Source organism: Doryrhamphus excisus, chromosome 1 (genome assembly GCF_030265055.1).
Source record: "Doryrhamphus excisus isolate RoL2022-K1 chromosome 1, RoL_Dexc_1.0, whole genome shotgun sequence".
NCBI classification, from domain to species: domain Eukaryota; kingdom Metazoa; phylum Chordata; class Actinopteri; order Syngnathiformes; family Syngnathidae; genus Doryrhamphus; species Doryrhamphus excisus.
Window position 1 is genome coordinate 24,689,724 of NC_080466.1, and position 22,582 is coordinate 24,712,305.

Sequence of the window (22,582 nt, forward strand, 5' to 3'; positions counted from 1 at the left end):
CTTCTTACCATATCATCATCATATCAATACAAGAAACTGATAATCGTATCAGTTCTATCAAGATTACACACTCAAAGAATGATACCACTGCTTTTTGTTCTGGAGGGAGTACAGACCAAATCATTAGAAAGGTCAGAGAAGAAATTGTCACACTAAAATGCTGGTTTGATGATAATAGATTGTCCTTGAACCTAAGTAAAACTAAAATCATGCTGTTTGCTAACAGCAGAAAGGACACGTACCAGCAAATACAAATAGACGGTGTAGACATTGAAAGGGTGAAGGAAAATACATTTCTGGGGATCATAATAGATGAAAATATGAGCTGGAAACCTCATATTACAAATATACAACATAAGGTGGCCAGAAATATTTCAATATTTGTTCTCAATCAGAAATCACTCCACACTCTTTATTTCTCTCTGGTTCTACCATATCTTACTTATTGTGTGGAAATATGGGCTAATAACTATAAAAGCAATCTTCACTCGCTAAATGTACTGCAAAAAAGGTCAGTGAGGATAATTCATAATGCCGCCTACAGAGAACATACTAACTCCTTATTTGTAAAATCACAAATACTTCAACTTGCTGATATAGTTCATCTTCAAAGAGCTAAAATAATGCATAAGGCTAAAAATAAGCAATTAGCTAAAAATGTCATCCAATACTTCTCTACAAGAGAGGAGAAATATGATCTCAGGGAAGAAGTACATTTGAAACACTTCTATGCTAGGACTACGTTATGCTAGCCATAGCATTTCAGTATGTGGAATCAAACTATGGAATGGATTGAGTAAGGAAATCAAACAATGCACAACGATGAGCCAATTCAAGAAACAATACAAGCAGTTGATGTTTGCTAAATACAAGGATGAAGAGTCTTGAACCAGTCATGATGTGCTATATATATCACTATATTGACACGCACTATGGTACCCATTATGGCATTGGATGCTCATATCACCTCCTACGAGGTACCAGGTACATTATTAAAAATTAAAAAAAACTTAAACCTTATTATGGAAAGCAGGAAATGAACAAATGTAACAGTTACTGATTGTAAAAGTACCAGATGGAGGGGTAGGATTTAATAAGCTTTGCTTCTTCCTACTCCTTTTGGACATGTGGAACTGGGAACTGATTATGGGATGCACTCAATTGGAATCTGATGCATGTTCAAATGAAATAAAACCATTACCATTACCATTACTTTTTTGTAAAGTAGCTTTTTAAAAGTAATTTGCCAACAAAGGCAAAACATTTTATTTGGAACCTTGACATTATGCTTCACTTATTATTTGAATACATAGCATGTCCATAGCCCATTTAGCATGACATTCATCATATGCATCTTTGTTGATCACATAAAATGACACGGGCAAAGGGTAACACATGTGAAATCAAGATAATAATAACAAATGTCTATTTACCCTCACTGGCATTCATTTCTCTTGATGGGCGAGGTTGCATGTTTGTCCTCTTGTGATTGTGTTTTACCTCATATTATCATATTTCACTGAGGCGGCTCCACCCAGGGAGGAGTTTCTTTGTTTCTCAATGTGTGTACTGTATTTACGTGGCAGGAATGACACTTTTTTTGCGTCCATTGCTCTGATTTTTGGGATGCTCATTTGCTAACCAGTGAAAGATGATACACTCTTAACACAGAGCGCCACTTCATCCGCTTCACTCAAGCACTAGAATCTAATTCCAGCCACAGACACAGCGAATAAAAATGAAACAACAATCACGGTTCATTTGACACTCCTCAAAGGTGAGCTCTGAAAGTCACGTCACTCGTCAGATAGACAAAGGTGTGTGGATGAAACCTGAGCTTTCCAGACACCTTTGTGTTGCTATGACGACAGCAGCCGATTCCAGCGGAAGAAAAGACACATGGGACCTGTCGCCAGAAGCTCTGCTCATTGGGGGAATTCACAGCTATCGCCTGGAAAGCCAGAAATGGATACGCCCAAGTTCTTTCAACGTGGACGTGACATTTAACAGCTAAGTTAGGATCCACCTACTGTATGTATTTATCTCCATCTCCATGACTGTCATAGCATGACGGTGGTTGAGGGTGTGTCATTATTGCTGAGAGGCGTAGAAGCAGGTTGAGCAGGTTGTTCCCTGCGTGAGTGCTCCCTCCTCTCGCCGGGTGACTGCTGAATCACTCAAGTTGATCACTCAGTGAAGAAATTTGCCGCTTGTGCACCTGTTCTCACTGAGACAGCCTCACAATAAGGTAAGCACTGACTGAGAAAGGCTCAATTTGTTGCATTTTCTTGGAGAGTGTAAGGTCAATGTCAGACTCGAAGGAAGTACACGTTGGAAATAACTTGTAAAGTGTGTCAATATTTTAACAAGGAAACTAAAACTTTTCAAACTCATCCTTGCAGAAGCATTTAAAAAAGTGTTGTCAAACATCGACTGGACAATATGTACAAAATGTGGGCATTTGCCTGGCGGTTTCTGGAGAGGTTCCAACTTAGGAAGTAAATGTTGGGAATGGGAAATGTACTGAAACATATCATGCTGCTGATATATTTTCTTAAAATTCTCCAGAGTTGATATTTATATCAGGGAAAGAAGTTGAAGCGTCAATAACATTGAAAAGGCAAAACTAGTACTTTTCTTATGGATATGATTTAAATCAGGGGTGCTCACACTTTTTCAGCATGCGAGCTACTTTTAAAATGACCGAGTCAAAATGATCTACCCACTACAAAAATGCAAAACATCTATTTATTTTCAAATGTATTGAGGATTATTTGTACGTACAATGTATGTTGATGTACCTTACATAACCAAATGAGCCAATATTGCAAAACACACATAATTAACTATTAACATTTTTTGTAATTACCTGAGTTTACTTTGATGACTTGCACTGAATTGAACCAGCCAGGGATGCATAGTCCGGACAGTAGCTGCTGATAGCCAGCCTCAAGCACACTTCCAAATGTTTATCAGTCATGGATAATATCCGTATCATAATATCCGTATAATATTCCATATCCGTATGGAAGTGATATGTTTTTTGCCTTTTTACTTGGTCCAGTTTTTGCCTTTTTACTTGGTCCAGCTCCTTCACTCATTTTAGTGACCATAAACTTTAGCGAGGGCTTTAAAATCTCGCAATTCGCCGACTAGCTTAGCACTTTGCATCGTTGTTTACGCATGAGCGGTGACCTAAAGGTCAAAATTCAGTTGTCATCTGACTGGTTGTCCTGTATGTCAATCAAGTAACGGGGATGGATGATAGGCTGACATCGTAAGTTCTGCTGCACTTAGAGACGTTGTTTGATTTGATTGGTCGCCCGAAGGGCAACATTCAGTTGTCATCTGAATGGCTGCCCTGTATATCAATCAAGTGACTGCATTGATGCTGGGATGATATTTTTTTAATGTCACGCCGCGATCGACCAGCGATCGACCAGTACCACCTCCGCGATCGACCGGTAGATCGCGATCGACTTAATGAGCACCCCTGATTTAAATAGCACTGAACTCACTCTACATGATGAAAAACAACATATGAAATGGTCTTTGCTGTCTTGCACATGTCTTGCGCAGCATCCACTTCCCCATGGTATCGTCAAGAGGCTGGTGATCCATTGAAAGCAACGCAACATGACTTTGCTTTTAAAATGCGCCGCATCGTTAACGAGCCATGTTTTTTGTCCCTCTTTTGTCCCTCCACAAAACCTTGTGAGACCTCAACTATGTTGTTCCTAAAAACATCTGTGTTTATACACACATAATATGACTTAATGTTGTCTCTGCAAGCCTCTAATGTGGATTGTGTTGTGTAGATAAGTGAATGATGATGAAGTTTAACATGGCACATGATAATACAGTGTTCCCTCGCCATTCATATTTTGAAAAATGCGTTTGGCACCCTGGAGGCAAGGAGGAAGAAAAAGTTGTAGTTGTTGGGCACCATTACGGAAGGATGAAAGTAGAAGGAAAATACGACAAGAGGAGAAATATCTTTTAACAAGGATACAAAAACGCTCCAATACAGCCACCAAGGTCACCAAGGTGACGAAAAACAGTCAAAGAAGTGGAAAAAAACATTGATTCATGTCATAATTTCTTGTGTCCAGCCTTGTAGGTTAATCATTAAAATTCAAATGAAGTTTAAACAACAAAAAATTGTGAGGAATTCGAATTGTCTCACTGTGTGATAAAAGTGTATAAAGTGAGGGGTTTTACTGACTTAAAATGTATATATTATTTGTAAAAAATATAGTTGCGACTTTCACTTATTTTGGGAACCGATCCTCCATAACAAACGTGAGAACAATTCATCTCGGTACGGCAATAGGGTGAACAAGTTCATAGTTTTTTTCTATAATTAAAAAAATATATTTTTTCTATATTATATTTTAGCCAAAGTCAAGAAATCATTATTACTCAAAACAGGTTGCTGTCTGCCACAACCATGCTATAAGGATCAGCATGAACATAGCAGGAAAATAAACATGTAGCCAACTGTCACTCTCTTTGATCGTGCACGTGCACACACACACACACACACACACACACCATGTACTTCCTGATGCTTTCACATCAACAGTTGGACTCTTAAAATCACACATAATTTCAGGGTCGCTACACAATACAACATAAACTTATCCATGGAGTTATTATTTCCCATCCCGCTCGGAAAAAGAATTGTGTCCAGTGACTTCTTAGCCCCATTTATTTATTTTTGTATTTACGCCAAGAATAAGAATAAGACTTAGCAGATAAGAATCCCCGTATTTGGAAAACCAAACCGCAAGTAATTGATATGCTCATAAAAATGTTTATTTGTGACACACAACGCAGTCTCCCATCTCTAAACCTTCTTCCTACCTTGACGTTGATGTTCTTCTTTGTTTTTAAGTGAATATTTGCAATAAAAGTGACTATTAGATGAATAAAAGTGTTATTAGATTCAGTGCCAGCACCCCTCCTCTTCTCCCTTCACGGTGAACCGCAAATCGATACTGTATATACTGATTAATTTGAAGTTTCAGCCCTTGTACTGTTCCAAACAAGCGTCATCTCTAAAGACGAGACAGGACTTAAACCATACTAATTAACAGTCCAAATGTTAGATAATTTGTAGGTAGCCCTACAGATTTGACCGAGAGTATGTTTTTGTGAGACGCTATGAAGTCATGGCTGACAGAACAGCTGGGATTTTATATGCTCCAGATTCTGAAAAAACTCGCAGGGTTGGAAATCTTTGTGAATCATCTCTGGCATTTGTTAGTAGAACTCTGCTTATAAACTCCAAACTTGATTCACTTTAACCTACCCTTTGCAGCATGTTGCTTAAAAGCTCTACATATTTTCACTGATATTTTTTCTGCCAATTAACAGGTAACAGTTTTGGAATGCAGGCAGGCCAGTTAATCCCAGACTCTTTAAACGCAGCACATGCACTTGGGATTGGCTTGCTGTTATAATTAAGAAAGTAAATGTCCCAAGAAATGCATTGTTGGGCTAATGATACTTGCATTGTCACAGGACTTGGCTGGTCATACAGAGCAACAAGCAGCTAATATGAATTCACTGCGGTCCTTAAGGAGATGTAACAGAGAGGACTGATCATTAGGAGTCCCACCCATCCCTTTCCCATTTACTGTACCATTCATAAAGTAAAAAAAAATCACAAATACTGTAAGTGTAAAATAAACACTTCTCCCATATAAACCTTTCCTAGGTCACCAATGAAATATACTGTAATTAAATAGTAAATCCAGAAAGTCAATATTTCCAGATTAGCTAGTTTCTGTTACAATTAGCATTATAATCAATACTCAACTGAGGGCAGGGCATCTACAGTCTCTTCGTCATACAATAATTACCGTAATTTCCAGTGTATGAGACACACCACAGTTTAGGCCACACCTACTAACTTTATAGAGAAAAAAATATTTGCACCGGACTGTAAAATGATTATGTCTACATCATAAAATGGCATATCGTGGTGTGTATGCGTCTGTGAGGACCAGCAGCTCTTTATTTGACAGGAACCAATCATGAGCTATGAAAAAACTATGACAAGCTTGTCAACCCATTGGAAATCACAGGAGGTCATTACTCAGTATGACAGTGATTCATGGTGTCATCTTACAAAGAATGTTAAACTCATCACACAGCAACTTAACTTAAACAAAGGTAGCTAGGAAACCAAAATAAAATGAAAAAAAATTGTTTTTTTCCCATAATAAATTTCACTCAAGCAAAGCATTTCATTGGGGTGCTGCAATGCTACCTGTGTCGACCAAAGAGAGCCAGTTGAACCCTTATTGCAGCGGCCGGCAGGCATCAATGGCGTGCTTTGCTTGAATGAAATGCATTAAGGGAAACAGTGGAACCGGCCATTAAAAATGGAATCTACTATGTGGATGTTGACATAATGTAAATGAAGTGCTGTCATTGTTTGGAGAAGGAACAGTCAGCAAAAAAAAAGTTGAATGTAGCAGAGCAAGCGAGTGCGAGTCAGGCTGTATGAGTGTGTTTACGTGTTGTGTGTTTGCTGTGATATGCGATATGTGCAGAGGCTGACATCCAAGGAGATGAGCTAGCCAAACTAGATCTCTTTCTGTCCGTCTCTTTTATTCTTATAAAAGATAAGAATACAAAAAGCAGACACTCTATGGTGGTAAAAAAAAAAAAAACAAGTTTCAGGGCCTTATATGTGTGGAAACTCTTCTTTGAGGCCGAATCAGTGAACGACTTTACTCCCCTTCCAGTGGGTGATTGCTCAAGCGTGGCATGCCGAGTCCGGTCGCGGGTTGGTAGGCACTGCAAAATCATCAGAGGGGCTTAGCTTGCAGTTAATTAGCTGTGCTAACATTTTGCACCATAGCTGTTGTAGTAGTACTAGTAGTAGTAGTAGTAGTAGCACAAACATTGGCAGTGCACAACTTTGTGAAATCATATGTATGCTCTGAGGGGCAAAAGCTACACTTTTTTTAATGTAACATGTTCAGTACCTTGTACTTCCATAAGCAGTCAGTGCATCAATGCTTAACAGAACAGTTTTTAGTAGGACACATGTCCTCATTTAGTCCAAGGGTGTCCAAAGTATGGCCTGGAGGCCATTGTTTTTTACTGGGCTGCGGCATATGGTCGAAATGTGCTGCAAATACAGCAAAATTGTGGAAGGTAGAGCTAAAGGCATGGTGTAAAAAGGAAGCTTTAATGTTGACACTATTTACAAATAATACTACAAAGCTTTGTCTTCACTTATGGTGTACGTATTGTTTTACAAAACATATTTAACATATTTATTCAAACACCACGGCAGAGTTGACTTTTCAGTATTTACTCAGTGGAAAACCTTTGTTTACACCAACAAGGAAACAAACAAAAGCTGTATGAATCAGGATGTTGTAAGAACTGACCTGTTAATACTAAATGTCAGAATGTTCTAGAAGAAGACACATTTAATATGTGTCATAGACTGCACGGTGGTCGAGTATTTAGCCACTCCGGGTATTCCGGTTTCCTCCCACATTCCAAAAACATGCTAGGTTAATTGGCCACTCCAAATTGTCCATAGGTATGAATGTGAGTGTGAATGGTTGTTTGTCCATATGTGCCCTGGCGAACAGTCCAGGGTGTACCCCGCCTCTTGTCCGAAGATAGGATAGTCTCCAGCATACCCGTGTGACACTCGTGAGGATAAATGACATATAAAATGTATGGATGGACAAAACTTCCTTTTTGTATTCACTAATTAAAATTGACTGAAAATCTGGTTGAGAGGTGAATCACAGGTCGAATGATGTAGCAACATACTTTTAAATGATATGAAAACATTTAGCAAACAATTTACATCTACATAAAAGTCTGACGGACTAGCAGCCTAAACTCCAGCAACTGGTAACAGCTTTGGCCATTGACAGTTTATTTAGGTTTAAGCATTTGTAACGAGGGCGGGGCTAAAAGCCCATTGGTCTGCGAGTCCCGTGCTTTCGGAGGTTCACAGAAAAAGGTAATAGTAGTGTGTGCAACCACCCTTAATATAACGAGCAAAACAAAAGCATAACAAGTCAGCAGTGGCTTACTGAAACACAAAATGATGAACACGTTAACCACTGCAAACTGAATATAACAAAGGAAAAATGAAAACTACCTTCACCGTGATCTCCACAGCTAAACCAGGTCAGGAGTGATCGGCACTTCTCCGCTGCAGGTGACGCGCTGATGAAAAGAAAGAGAACGTGCCATTTAAATAGACCGCCTGATTAGTTCAGCTCCGCACAGTGGCCGCCCATGATACGTTTGGGGGAGTGCTGGCCGTCGGACTTTTGGCTTTCAACTGTAGCCGGAGCTGAGTCACCAAAATCACCCCATTACACGTTGTTAACCTGAACTGTTGGTCTTGGATGAACTTTGTCCTTATGTTGACTTATTTGGAGGCGGTTGTGCAATTCCTTTTAAAATGTCATGTCTTGTTTGTTCCAGGGGTAACCAACCACAAAAGGAAGCAATGGAACTACTTTTTAAAATCACAATATGTCTGCTACTGCTTGTACACACTTTTAACTTGGTATCGCTCCAAAATTCGACGAATTCTCCAAGGCACACAATTGATCAAAGCTGGAACCGTGAGCAGAGCTCTGATGCTGAAGAGGAAGAAGAAAATAAACCAGGAGGAGACGTGTCTCCTATGCAACCAAGCAATGATGTCAGCAGTGTCACATATAACGGAGAAAATCACGTGGGCAGTAAAGAGCAGAGTGAAAATGAAACAGCTCATGATTCTCCTGTTGCCACAACTGCTGAGCCTCCCACATCTGCAAATACCACAAAAGAACAACCTGAAGTGACAAATGGAACTAGAGAATCAAACCAAAACAACGTCACCAGAAATAAGGAGGAGTTGAATAACTCAACCAAACCCCCTCTTACACCATCTAGTCATCCGTTTGATGGTAACTCTACCACCAATCCTGAACGTTCCAATGGCACAGATATAGAGTCAACCAGCCTACCACCAGAGGTGACTAATCCAAATGACAACACAACAGCAGGAAATGATACGGAACCAAACAATGTCACGCAATCTGCCACGACAACTGTAACAACCACAACAAGAAACAAGATAAACAAAACATCTACAACATCACCGCCAGAAGTGTTGCCTTCTGATCCCACCAAATTATTTCCTGAGGTGACGACAACTGTTGCTTCTGAAACACCTAAGGGCAACCTCACGGATAAACAAGCATCCGCTGGGAGCAGCTCAGAAAGAGGTACGGTTTTATAGTATTTTTGAGTGTCGTCCACCTTGTGCCCAAAGTTAGTTGGGGTCGGCTCCAACTCTGTGCGACACTGAACAGGACAAGGAATAGAAAACAGATTTAGTTTGATATTTTCTGTTTTCTGATCTAGCATCAGGCCGCACAGTCAGGAGATCAGGAAGACCTGGATTTGATTCCCCCGCTTAGGCATCTCTATGTGGAGTTTGCATGTTCTCCCCGAGCGTGGGTTTTCTCCAAGTACTTCGGTTTTCTCCCACAAAACATGCTAGGTTAATTGGCATGTCTAAATTGTCCATAGGTATGAATGTGAGTGTGATTGGTTGTTTGTCTATATGTGCCCTGTGATTGGCTGGCCACCAGTCCATGGTGTATCCCGCCTCGCGCTGGGATAGGTTCCAGCATACCTGCGGCCCTCGTGAGGATAAGCAGCATAGAAACTGATGGATGGATGGATGGATGGATGTAGTATCAGAGGCTACAACAGAGGTGGGATGCTGGCTGATTGAAATAGTATTCCACGACTCCTAGACTGGTGTGTGCAGTTTACTTCCTCCGTGTTGAAAGCAGTTATCTCTGTTTGACAGGTATTGCATATGTCACACCCCCCTGCTTTGATGCGTTCTCCATGAAAGACATTACTCGAAATTCTGACTTGACTATCAAGATACACAAATGTTACAGAATCTCTGTGTGCAAGAGATATACGTTTAAGGTCACCGAAGAGAGACCATTGGATTTTTTAGAAATAATATGTGTTTCATTTTAGTAGGACCAATTCTCTAGCAAGGCTGCCTGACTTGTGTGTTGCCACAAATGAAGGAAATAGGGGCATTACCAGTGACATAATGTAACCTCAGATCATTGTCAGGTTTTCAATTGGAAAGTTAAACCCAAAACCTGCTTGTCTTCCGCTAAACCCAAAGCACATACAATCCCTTTCTTATTTGTTTTTTTCCACCTTCCCACCAACCCATATCCATCTAGATTTCCACAGGCAGAGGACAAACATCCCTTCTTTCAAGTGAAAAAAAAGCTTGGGTTTGGGTTTCAGCTGTCTACTTTGCTTGAAGGGTTCTTTTATAACGTCTTACTCAGGAGGGACAATGACACACTGTTATAGTGGGAAAACCCTCAATGAGATGGTCTGAGACTGGGGTCAAAGATACCTAGTTTCTACACAGGAGTATGCGACCACAAAATAAGAGCAATGTGTCCTCATGTTTTAAAAAACAACTGTTTACAATTTGATTGATGAAAATAAAATAACAAATATATGGCAGATTCAAGGGTTTGGAAACTTGATTCCGTTTACTCAAGTTCTTGAGAGTCACTCAATTAAGTGAATCAAGTACTCGAGTACTCAACTCACACATGCCCCGCAAGTTGCCCCTAGTGCATTTGCATGCACCACAACAACGGATTGTTGCAAAAATTGCCTTAAAAGCATTTTTAAAAGGCATGTAAACACATGAAATAGATTGTGTTTGGCCACATTTAAACACATATTCAAACTTTACCAACAACATGAACTAGCTATTGAAAGGTATATAATCAGATACTGGCGGCTTATGGAGTGACCGCTCTTCACATGTAGCTTCTAAACACCATCACACCTGTAATGGCAATTTGAATTACTCCATTTTGATTTTGACATAAATATGTATTTGTGCTGGGCGGCACGGCGGTCGAGTGGTTAGCGCGCAGACCTCACAGCTAGGAGACCAGGGTTCAATTCCCACCCTCGGCACATCTCTGTGTGGAGTTTGCATGTTCTCCCCGTGCATGCGTGGGTTTTCTCCAGGTACTCCGGTTTCCTCCCACATTCCAAAAACATGCTAGGTTAATTGGCCACTCCAAATTGTCCATAGGTATGAATGTGAGTGTGAATGTTTGTTTGTCTATATGTGCCCTGTGATTGGCTGGCCACCAGTCCAGGGTGTACCCCGTCTCTCGCCCAAAGACAGCTGGGATAGGCTCCAGCACCCCCCGCGACCCTCGTGAGGAAAAAGCGGTAGAAAATGAATGAATGAATGAATGTATTTGTGCTAATATACACTGTCTAATATATAATGTCAACACATTCTGATTAACCAAGAATACATCCTTGCATCTGATAAAGATTGTATAAGTAATGCTCTACTTTTTGGAGGTATTTAAAATGGAATGATATTTACCTAAATACCTTAAACAAAGACAATTTCAAAGCAGAAAATTGGGTCAATATCATTACAATACCATCCCTCGTTTATTGTTACTAAGTGGTTCCAGACCTGACCGTGTTAAGTGAGGTAATTCCTGCTTCGGAAATTGCTTTGGAAACTGACACCTAGTAACCAGTGTAAACTACTACTCAACTAAGAAGAGGTTCATGTTGTACTTGAATCACTTTATTAACAAGCAGGGAACACATATGCTGTGAACATTCACACAGGAGCTGTTGTCGGCCGCAACTCACTCCGGTCACTCGCACTCTGCTGCTAATCATGCAACACTCAGCTAAACACAATCAACCCTAGCTAAGTGATGTCATTTCCCAGGCCCCACCTCTTAAATGGTGCACACACGTCATAGCATAGCACAGCATAAGACAGCACAGTGTTTCATCTCAAACTATTTGATAGTGATCTGGCTAGCATGTCTGCCTCACAGCTAGTGGTGTGTCGGTCATGAACGAACTGGTCAAAAGAACTACTTCTTTTTTGTGAACGGAATGAACAAGGTCACACCCCTAAAATAACCGTTCAGTCCGTTCAGTTGCAAATGCTTCATTTTGCTTGGCTGGAGAGTCAGTTCACTTTTGCAGGGCGGGACTAACCGCGTGCTTGCCTGTCTTACCCTATCGTTGCGCCTCGCTCTGCGGGTGGGTGGGGTTAGCTGACTGAAATTCCGAGACTGAGAGATTGACCGACACTGTCGGTGACCTCGTTCATTCCGTTCACAAAAAAGAACTAGTTCTTTTGACCCGTTCGTTCATGACCGTCACACTACTAGTCATTAAGTGTTGTTGCGCTGTTGAGACGGAACGAATATGAACATGAGTGAACGGACTGACTCGACATGGCTGACCGGGTCTATGCACAGGAGGAGCTCACAGGCTAATGACCAATTGAGTGAAATGACCGAAATGAATGGATCTTTTTACTGAATGAACCAAAATGATCTGGTTCACTGAAATGAAAGGTTTTGCCCACCTCGACTCAAAGCCGTGTGATTCTGGTTTTAGACCTCTCTTTCTCCAGTCTGCATATTATCCCATGCTTTTATGGGTTTATACCCCCAGTCCAAAAACATGCTTGTTGGTATACTGAAGTTCATTTTAATGACCATAGACGTGAATGTGAGTGTAAACTGTTGTTTGTTTATACTGTATGTGCTCTGTGATTGACTGGTGGCCAACACAAGTTCCCTCCTCTTGCCCAAAATCAGCTGGGATCGGCTCCAGCTCACGGGTGGTAGAAAATTATAGAATTATAGCATAGAAATACATTTGTTTGAGAATGAATTCATTTCTTTCTTCCCTTTCTAACCATTCCATTCATTGTTTTTTAATGGAGGTTTTTCATCAGAGGCCAGTAAGAGCAAGCGAAGTGAAGCGTGGGGGGCTGTATTGGGAACAGCGGTGGTCGTGTCCATTGTGGGACTGGTGGCATACATCATCTTAAAAAGGAAACACCAGAAAGGTTTCTCTCACAGGAAACTGGTTGAGGTGTTCCCAGCTGACCCAGGTATGTCTTAAAGTAGTTAGTTGCTAAAATGCACCATAGGAATAATGATGTAATAATGCGTTACAACAATATCTATTCATGTAACAATAATGATTTAATAAGTGAAAGACACACAGAGATGATTCTTTATCCTGCTGTAAAGAGTTCACCCCAGCATGTAATTTAACCGTGCTCAATGGCAATTTGTCAAATTTTCACCATGAGTTTAGAAAAAAATGTCTCTGGGATTATACACCATAAATAAAACTATACAATATTAAATTACCTGTAGGTCTGAGCAAAGAAATACAGCATTTTTTTCCCATCTGCCTCGCACACATCCATATTCTGTAATCGTTCTGTGGTCACATCTGTAACGTATAAGATGATGAGATGATCTTTAAATGTCTTCTCGGAAAACTGAATGAATTGAAGTTGTTTGTGGTCGGCAAATACGAAATGTAATCATATTTCAGAAGAAAAACAGAGTTCAGGAGACCTCTGTTATACTTATTCCAAATGTCACCACAGACAGATACCAACAATATCGAGTCACTGTGCAATAGAAAAGTTAGACACATGTCCTGGCTACTTGGTACAATGTCACAGTGGACAATAAAAATATAGAGGAAAATATGACACTTGAAGATTTTACAATACAATACTTTTTACATGCCATTCTTCCAGATTACTGAAGGATTTTGCAGTTTTGTTTTTATAAGCTATCCGATAATGTACAGTATGAGCATGAAACAAGTTCATTATCTGTAATTGTGATGAAGGAAAATTGTCTTCATGATCCGATTGGCCAGTCACATACAGTGACTGCCCCTCCCCAAAAGACTCTTGCAACCAGCATCATTGTTTGTATTGTGTTTTTGTGTGTAAAAGTTGGAGCCATGGTTGCTGCTTGCTTGGCTCGACTCCAGTTCACCTTGTCTATTTGGCTCTATTTCTATTTCTATAACTAGCAAAAACATAACCTCCTTGGTAGAGGAAATAAAACACAGTAGACAGATATTTTAGGGAGGAAAAAAAATCAACTTATGAATAATTTAACAATACTTATGTATATACAATACCTTACTAGAGAGGAAGGTGTGTGCCATTCCAAAACATACCCAATTAAATTTAACACAAGTGGACTCCAATTTAGCTGCAGAAACATCTGAAGGATGATCAATGGAAACAGAATGGACCTGAACACAAGTTTGAGCTTCATGGCTTTATGGTGCGAAATACTTACATACCAAGGGTACAACGATACATAAAATTCATGGTTCAGTTCAATAAGTTTGTGTTATGATTCTTAAGAAAATTTAAATCACATAAGTAGATAACACCATGAAGCCATGAATCTGAAATTTGCGCTTAGGTGCATTATATTGATTGTAATTATAAATCTGTACAAACAAGAGGCTGACTAGTTTCCAGGAACAAACTGTGCTTGTCTTTAGAGGTTCCACTCTAAGATCATCTTATTCTATCAATGTCTTACAGCAATAGTTGTACAAGTGCTTTCTTTATTCCAAGTACCCTTATTACTTGGTGTGCCCACTTACTTAGTTTGCCAGGATAACAAAGATGTGTGTTTAGTGTATTTTCTAGGCTACAAATGTTTGGTTTAGAAAGTGTAGGTTCAAACAGAACCACATCAACTACAAAGGCAGTAAACTACAACAAATATGTCATTCTTCTCTGCTTTAAACATAATAGGATTTTTTTATGGTACAGCTGTAAACTCAATATGTAAATGTTTTTTTTTTTCCCAGTTCTCCGATTGGACAATAGCGACCCGTTGGATCTGAATTTTGGTGGCTCAGCTTATTATAACCCTGGACTTCAAGGAGACAACATTCAAATGAGCAACATACCAGGACGCAAGACAAATTAAAAAGACTCAGGGATTATTCCTCACTGCCTTGAAAAAAGAAAATTTGATGAGGAGTTTTGTGACTAAGTCTGACGTGATTTTTCGAGGGAAAAATTGACAACTGTACGCCACGTAAAAGTCTACTATTGTTTGTGTTTCATTGTTTTTGATAGTCAAAAGTTATCCGTCCTTTAGATAATGTAACACATGATTACAAAACTATTTTTGATAAATGCTTTTCAGTTAATGGTGGATGACAGCATATCAATATTGGATGGGAATTTATCTTGGTAATAGTACAGGTGGTTATCCTAGTCAAATATGATAACCTTTTCTCCTCCTAGAATCATATTAATCATAACATGCTGAGGACAACAGCCAGCAGGATTTGAGCTGGTCTTCCAGTTATCGAGGACCATAGCTACCGGACTGTCAACCAAAAGAGAATAATATTCCAACCCGAGCGGAGTGCTTGGTATTCAGTGAATGAGTTATGGATTTGGTTTTAGGATTTCTCAGTAGCTACAGCTCCATTATCATAGCAAACTTCTGAAATCCTGTGACCTCTAGGTGTCCAAACAGAGATATGAGCTTTTCTTTTACAGTGATGAGGTGCACCTTAGAGAGTTACACAGCATACAACTGCTGCATACCGAGTAGAGATTATATAGTAAATGCACAATTGTTTTAAAACTTTTTAAATTATAATTTCATTGTTATTCTTCTCGTGAGCTTTATTTGACTTTGAGTGACAACCTTCAGCAAGTATTTCTCACTATATTTTGTTGAGCACATAGAAAACGGAAATTATTATTATTATTATTATTATTATTATACATTTTTTAAATGCTCCCATCCAAATCTTTTGCAATACCCAACAAACAAAAACACCCAATCAAAGGACATGGCCGCATTATCTCATGTCAGTATCTTTATTCCACTTGCAATCAGTCAACATTTTCTCTGGGTTTTGATTGATATGCACACCAACTTGCCTGCAACAATTTGAAATGCTGGTGGTGGGTCAGCTTTGTTGTAATTCTGCTTTGTTCTAGAATCTGACACCAATCCGTCAAAAAAGCACTTTATGCGACAGCGATGAGAGAGATGGGGGTGTTAAAGGGGAAAAAAACACTGTATTCTGCACTAATTATGCATTGCAGACCGATGATAGACGTTTTTGATGCTTGTGACATGTCTTGATGTTTCCGCTGTTGATGCATGTTTTGTACATTTTCATTACTAACTGACTGTAACTGCTTATTTAGGCCGGTGCATTCATTTATTTTGTACTTGCAAAATTCAGACTTGAGTGTGAAAACTCTGCTTGGTTTATGTTTTCTATGTTAATAAATGTCATTTTCTTATGTTTACTTTGCATTTCAATTGTAGGAGAACACATTCAGTGTGTGACTTTTTTTTATTTTTATATGAAACAAGTAAAAGAAAATTGTCAAACTATTGGAGGTGGAAAATGATCATTCATAGAAGGTCAATGGGATTTAAGTCTGGCTTTTGTTTAAATCCTGTGAGTTCACAAGTAATTTAGCTCTCGTGTGGATTCTAAAGCAAAAAGAAACTCTATGGATTGGACTTCCCTTCACTTTCTTTGTATGGTTTCAACAATTGTGTCACATTGTGATGTAGATTAGTTGTGCAATAATGACTCTCCTCGGGTGAGATTACATTCTCCCCCACTGCACCTCTACAGGGGGTGTTTTGAGTGCTTCACACACTCAGGAGTTAAGCATTACAATTCGATAAACTCTTTGTTTATTTTGATCCACCCAGAAGCCTCAGCAGTTTTGGATGAGACGAGTTTGGCAGGGTGCTGAAATCAATTAAAGACACCACATCCCTGCAATGAAATGTTCATATTTCATCTGGGGGGGTTGGACAGGTTCGAATGAAATGAGGTTTGAATGAAATTAAATGATGCTATCTAAATGGAGGTTATAACGAATGTTATGAATATTGGCTAAAATCAATGTAATTTTCTTTTTGCTTTGCACTAATGAAATCATTTTACTTTAACAATTAGAACTACTTTTTTTGTTTTTGTTTTTCCCCCAACATGAACATGTACACCAAATATGGTCAACAGTGCAGTGGAGACTGGGGTCATTGAGGGGTTATCCACACGGAAGGTCAAAACATTTCAGTCTGTCATCCACATGGAAATGGCATTCTGAGTGCCCTGAAATGGTATTTTTTGGGGGGAAAAACTGCACAGGGCCTCAGCATTATCTAAATAGTGCAAATCTACATATTGTTAGACCAGGTCTGTATGAAATGGCTGCAATTAATAAATAGTAAAAGTTATACTAAACCTTTTAAATTAAAGCTGAAATTCACATCTTGCATGTTTAATCCAACATGGAAGTCTATTAAATCCTAAAATGTTTATAAAAAGTTTGCACACACCCTGCTCAAAAACATAGAAATACCATACAAACATTTGACAGGTACCGTATATATTGTAATACCTTGTTTATTATTTATTAGTTTTCGACTGGATCGTGACAAGTACATTCCAGAGAAGAAGGATTTATAAACCTTCTAAATATGTTTTTAGCATTATTAGAGCCTTCTGGACATGAACTTACACTCTATACTTTACACTTGTATTACCCAATACCCAATACAGTACACCGAAGAGTATTTAGACCGAAGGCCATTTAAGACATGAATAAGACTCAGGTGTGTTCCTATAAATGTGTTCCGTAAAATAACAGAATGGCGTGTAGACAGGAGGTGATGTCAGGGATTCAGAGTTGACTTTTAGCTTGTCAGAGTAGCCCATGTTTTTGAGGGATTATTGTGCATTTCGCAAAATAATGCAAACCTGCAATAGTGCCTGTTGTTCTGGCAATCAAGTCTGGTGTGTGTGATTCATTGAACATTTCTGTAACATTACTGACACCGAGTGACCAGTGTAGAATGCTAAATATTATTTATGGCACTTTTTGGGGAATTTTGCCCATCATTCACAATCCTTATTTGAAATATGAACACATATTTATTCCCCTTTACTGTGCATTCCAGCGTGAGGAAGTTATAGGGTGACACTAAAGCCCTCACAAAAAACCCAAGACTGTTCCATTGACTTGCATATTAACCAAGCTACAGCAATATTATTGTTGTAGCAGCTAACATCAAAACATTTTTTTTACCTCGCGAACGGAACGCGATGTGTCGCTAATCGCTAGTCTCAGCGTCATTCACAGACAGAAGAGTGGATACCCAAGTCTCCTTTTCGCTCCAAAGACTCAACAAGATGCTGGTTTGCTGTTAGCATGTTTTACCTGAAGACTGGAGCACACGTCTGGAAGACACAGCCATCCCAATGAGAGCAGAAATCGTACGTGTTGTCACTGTTGTTCTTGACAGAACTAGCATAAGTATGTGTATCAGTTTTGGGTAGTGTTTTAAATCATAGAAATACGACAACATACTTCAACCATTACATGTTCTCGTCAGTGTACGTCTTAACGCATGATCACAGCATGGATATCAAAAGATTAAATGTTGTTAGAAGGTTTTTTTAAAGGTCTTCATAGTCAAAATACTGTAGGTGTGTCCCAATGACAGCATTATAAGCTAGCTCATATGAATTTGTTTTCTCATGTTAAATGTAGGGCGGCACAGTGGTCGTGTGGTTAGCGCGCAGACCTCACAGCTAGGAGACCCGGGTTCAATTCCACCCTCGGCCATTTCTGTGTGGAGTTTGCATGTTCTCCCCGTGCATGCGTGGGTTTTCTCCGGGTACTCCGGTTTCCTCCCACATTCCAAAAACATGCTAGGTTAATTGGCCACTCCAAATTGTCCATAGGTATGAATGTGAGTGTGAATGGTTGTTTGTCTATATGTGCCCTGTGATTGGCTGGCCACCTATCCAGGGTGTACCCCGCCTCTCGGCCGAAGACAGCTGGGATAGGCTCCGGCACCCCCGCGACCCTTGTGAGGATAAGCGGTAGAAAATGAATGAAAATGACTGAACGTTAAATGCACAGAAAAGTGAAAGCAATGTGTTAATAATATGTGTTCATAAGGACTGTGAATGATGGGCAAAATTCCAAAAAAGTGCAGTTCCCCTTTAAAGACGCACACAAAAATCACAGATATTACACTACATAGAACATATTCTGAGTGCCTTATATTTGTATTTTACTTCATTTCGTTATTTTAATGATGGGACGTACGTACAATTTGCTTCACTATGCATATTATTTTACTAATAATAGGCCACTCAACCAGAACATTTTTCAGAGCTACGGAATTCGAACTGCCAAGTTGTACTTCTTTTGTCTACATGAGTCATGTGTCCCGCCCTAAGTAAGTTCCTGCATGACAGTTTGTTTATGTTCCCTGTTCTGTTACCATACTCTGTGATTATTACTATCATCATTATCATTTGTATGTGAGAGAAATTTAGGATAAACTACATTTGTGTCATTTGGATTCAACATTAAATCATCAGTTATATCATGAGTGTAAGATTTTAAGTTGAAAAAATGGCCTCTTACTAGCGTGGGATAGCCATAGCCTCTGAAATGCACACCAGACCATGGCTTGAGAGCTCTTTCAGTTTCAGACAGTTCCCCCCCCCAGCACACACAACAGGCCTCCTCACCAACAATTCACCCAGGCCCTTTTACCCGTGAAGGGCCAACCAAAATTCCCCAATGAGAGGGTGAGGCAATTTGTCTAAAAGGTACCATATTTACATTTACAACACCCTTCTTTTATGTTACAAAAGCCTTTCAATATTACCACACTTAAGCTTCACTTCCTGTATACATTTTAAGCACTGGATTACACATAACTACATTTACCCAACAACTACCCAGTTAACCCCCCCTCCTCCAGGTGACACTTGGGAGAGTCCAATCAAGGTGATCATATGACTCTGGCCTGCACTCACATGGGCGCGCCTCCATGCTTGTGCCCCAACCAATCACCTCAAAGAAAGGAGAAACTGATGAGAAATTAGGAACAAAACCACTGACTTCTAAATGAAAAAACTAAAGTGGCAATTAAACAACTTAAATGGCAAACAAATATAATTAAAGTACTAACCAGAATATATACACAAGCTAGCTATATACACAAAGGAAACATGACAGTGTGTAGGCGGGGCATACACCTGATCAGTGAGGGAGGATTGGCAGCTCCCTCACAATGAGGCAAACAACCCAAAAACAAAAAACAATGAAACAAAACATCTACATGTCAGATTTCTCTTTCAGATAGCTGCTTTCATTCCCTCAATAATTCCATTCTGTTCAGGTCAGCAGGCCGCTGAGCCACACCAAGGTGGGGAAAAGTTTTTGCCAAACGTACTTTTGCAGTTCCGAAAAGTGAAACCAATATCCAGCGTCTCTCTATTCAAAAGTAGACTTTCCTTTTTGACAACGCCTGTCATCAGAGCTGACTCAGGCACATTCTAGGTCATCTCTTAGTTATGCTTCCGTAGGTCCAGACTGCCAGGGGAGCTCCACTGACGCATAGAGCTTCCCTCACCTCCCTTCTTAATCTACCTGGGCGAAGTGATACGACGGCAGAGAAAATAACGCAGATCCATTCATGAGGTCTGATTTTGTTGATTTAACTCCGACCCGTGCCTCGTGATGTGTGGATCAATGAAATTTCGCTACTTCTGATACAGCAATAAAATCAATACTCAAACCAAAATATACCGTATTTTCTGCACCATAAGGCCTACCTCATCTTACTTTATCCTACCTGAATGCATGTCTTAATTACAGGGTTGATTTCTGTACTTAAAACATACATAAAGCGCACCGTATTATAAGGCGCATGTTAAATCGAGTCTGAGGCAGAGTGTAAACTGCAGGAGCAAACTTTATTTTCTTGTTCAACATGAACTCACACTTGTAACTGCAGCAAAAGGATGATCCAAAAACCGCAACAAAATGGTTCTTCCTACTTCCTGAACCATATGTACGAACCCCCTAGTGCTACACGGTCTAAAAAAAACAAAACAAAAAACCCCAACACAAAACACACAACAAATAAACAAATATTAGTACAGTTACCAAAGCAACCTTTTCATTCATTTTCTACCGCTTTTTCCTCACGAGGGTCGCGAGGGTGCTGGAGCCCATCCCAGCTGTCTTTGGGCGAGAGACGGGGTACACCCCGGACTGGTCGCCAGCCAATCACAGGGCACATATAGACAAACAACCATTCACACTCACATTCATACCTATGGACAATTTGGAGTGGCCAATTAACCTAGCATGTTTTTGGAATGTGGGAGGAAACCGGAGTACCCGGAGAAAACCCACGCATGCACGGGGAGAACATGCAAACTCCACACAGAGATGGCTGAGGGTGGAATCGAACCCAAGTCTCCTAGCAGTGAGGTCAAAGCAACCTTTTTTACAAAATAATATTTTTTTTTAAATAACATAGAAAATGTCATAATAAGGGTAATGAAAAAATCAGTAAAAATGTTGTTGTGCTACTGAGGTTAGCGCTGTGCTTGATTGAGTGAACACAGGCCCGTTTTCCAGGGGACAAAAGAATCTCCTTGGAAAATGTTAAGGGTTCAAATTTAAGGAAAAGTCATAAACTGTGATGCAAAATGAGAATTTTTGTTCTTCTATGCAGAAATGGTTTAATTGTTAGACCATACTTTTTCCGGTAACGGTAACAATTGTGTCAGAATGTTGACAATTTTCCATTGACACAAGGATGTAAATAGTACGCTGGCAGCGATAAACCAATCAGAGGACAGTACGTAATATGTGCAGCATATACACTGGTAACAATAAACCAATCAGGGAATATGGCTTAATGCGTATAGTATATGCTTAATGTTAGCCACGCCTCCAAGGCTCCACTACTCCACGACTGCGAAAAACCTAGTTTTTTTTAGACCAGGGGTGGGCAAACTTGTTGACTTGTGGGCCACATTCAGTTAACACAATTGTAGAATATATTTGTTACATGCCAACTGTTTTATGTTTGTAATTCCAACAGTCCACCAGGAATAATTGATCTGTAGAAGTGTACCCTTTTTTTCAGGATCACTTGAAACATCAGACCCCATTAAATAACAAAATAGAATTACAATAAAAAACTGACTATTAAAGAGTATGTGAATATCCCTGACTACAACTTGACATGTTGCCAGCTTGAATGTTTCAGGTTTAAATACTTTGGAAGCAAGTGGTGGGCCGGATTTAAATGCTTAGCGGGCCGCATGTGGCCCCCGGGCCGCACTAGTTTGCCCACCTCTGTTTTAGACCGTGTAGTACTAGGGGGTTCGTACATACAGTTGAGGGTGTTGCTACCCAAATGGTTCAGGCTGTAGGAAGGACTATTTTATTGCGGTTTTGGGGCTATCCTTTCACTGCAGTTACAAGTGGGAGTTCAAGTTGAAGAAGAAAACAACAAGTTTTCTCATGGTTGGGACATATCCAGAGAAATAGTGAATATATTGGTAGAAGGATGCTGCCAGGTAGGAGGCGTAGAGGAAGACCAAAGAGGAGGTTTATGGATGTAGTGAAGGAGGACATGAGGGTAGTTGGTGTGAGAGAGACAGATGGTTGGATGGAGGAGATTGATTTGCTGTGGCGACCCCTGAAGGGAAAAGCCCAAAGAGAAAGAAGAAGAAGATCATCGCCATGAGGCGGTAGGGTACATTGCTCTACCCCTACATGCAATTTAAACGACTGTGAAGCGATTGAACCATTTTG

General features: G+C 39.8%; 1 protein-coding gene across 2 annotated transcripts; it reads left to right on the forward strand.

Moving 5' to 3' along the window:
- The first annotated feature begins 2,105 nt into the window (after positions 1-2,105).
- On the forward strand, positions 2,106-16,228 carry muc15 (mucin 15, cell surface associated). 2 transcript variants are annotated; one of them, XM_058091692.1, is made up of 4 exons: positions 2,106-2,248; positions 8,479-9,269; positions 12,833-13,003; positions 14,755-16,228. In XM_058091692.1, the coding sequence occupies exons 2-4, from the start codon at positions 8,504-8,506 to the stop codon at positions 14,874-14,876; spliced, it is 1,059 nt and encodes a 352-aa protein (XP_057947675.1). In that variant the 5' UTR covers positions 2,106-2,248; positions 8,479-8,503; the 3' UTR covers positions 14,877-16,228. The 2 variants fall into 2 exon arrangements, with proteins under 2 accessions (XP_057947675.1, XP_057947676.1); XM_058091693.1 differs by lacking the exon at positions 12,833-13,003.
- The last annotated feature ends 6,354 nt before the right edge of the window (positions 16,229-22,582 follow it).

Excerpts from the sequence above, each read along its gene's own strand:
- muc15 (XM_058091692.1), top strand. The coding sequence starts at position 8,504 with ATGGAACTACTTTTTAAAATCACAATATGTCTGCTACTGCTTGTACAC. Across the intron at positions 9,270-12,832 it reads TGGGAGCAGCTCAGAAAGAG|GTTTTTCATCAGAGGCCAGT; the intron begins GTACGGTTTTAT and ends TTTTTAATGGAG. Across the intron at positions 13,004-14,754 it reads GGTGTTCCCAGCTGACCCAG|TTCTCCGATTGGACAATAGC; the intron begins GTATGTCTTAAA and ends TTTTTTTCCCAG.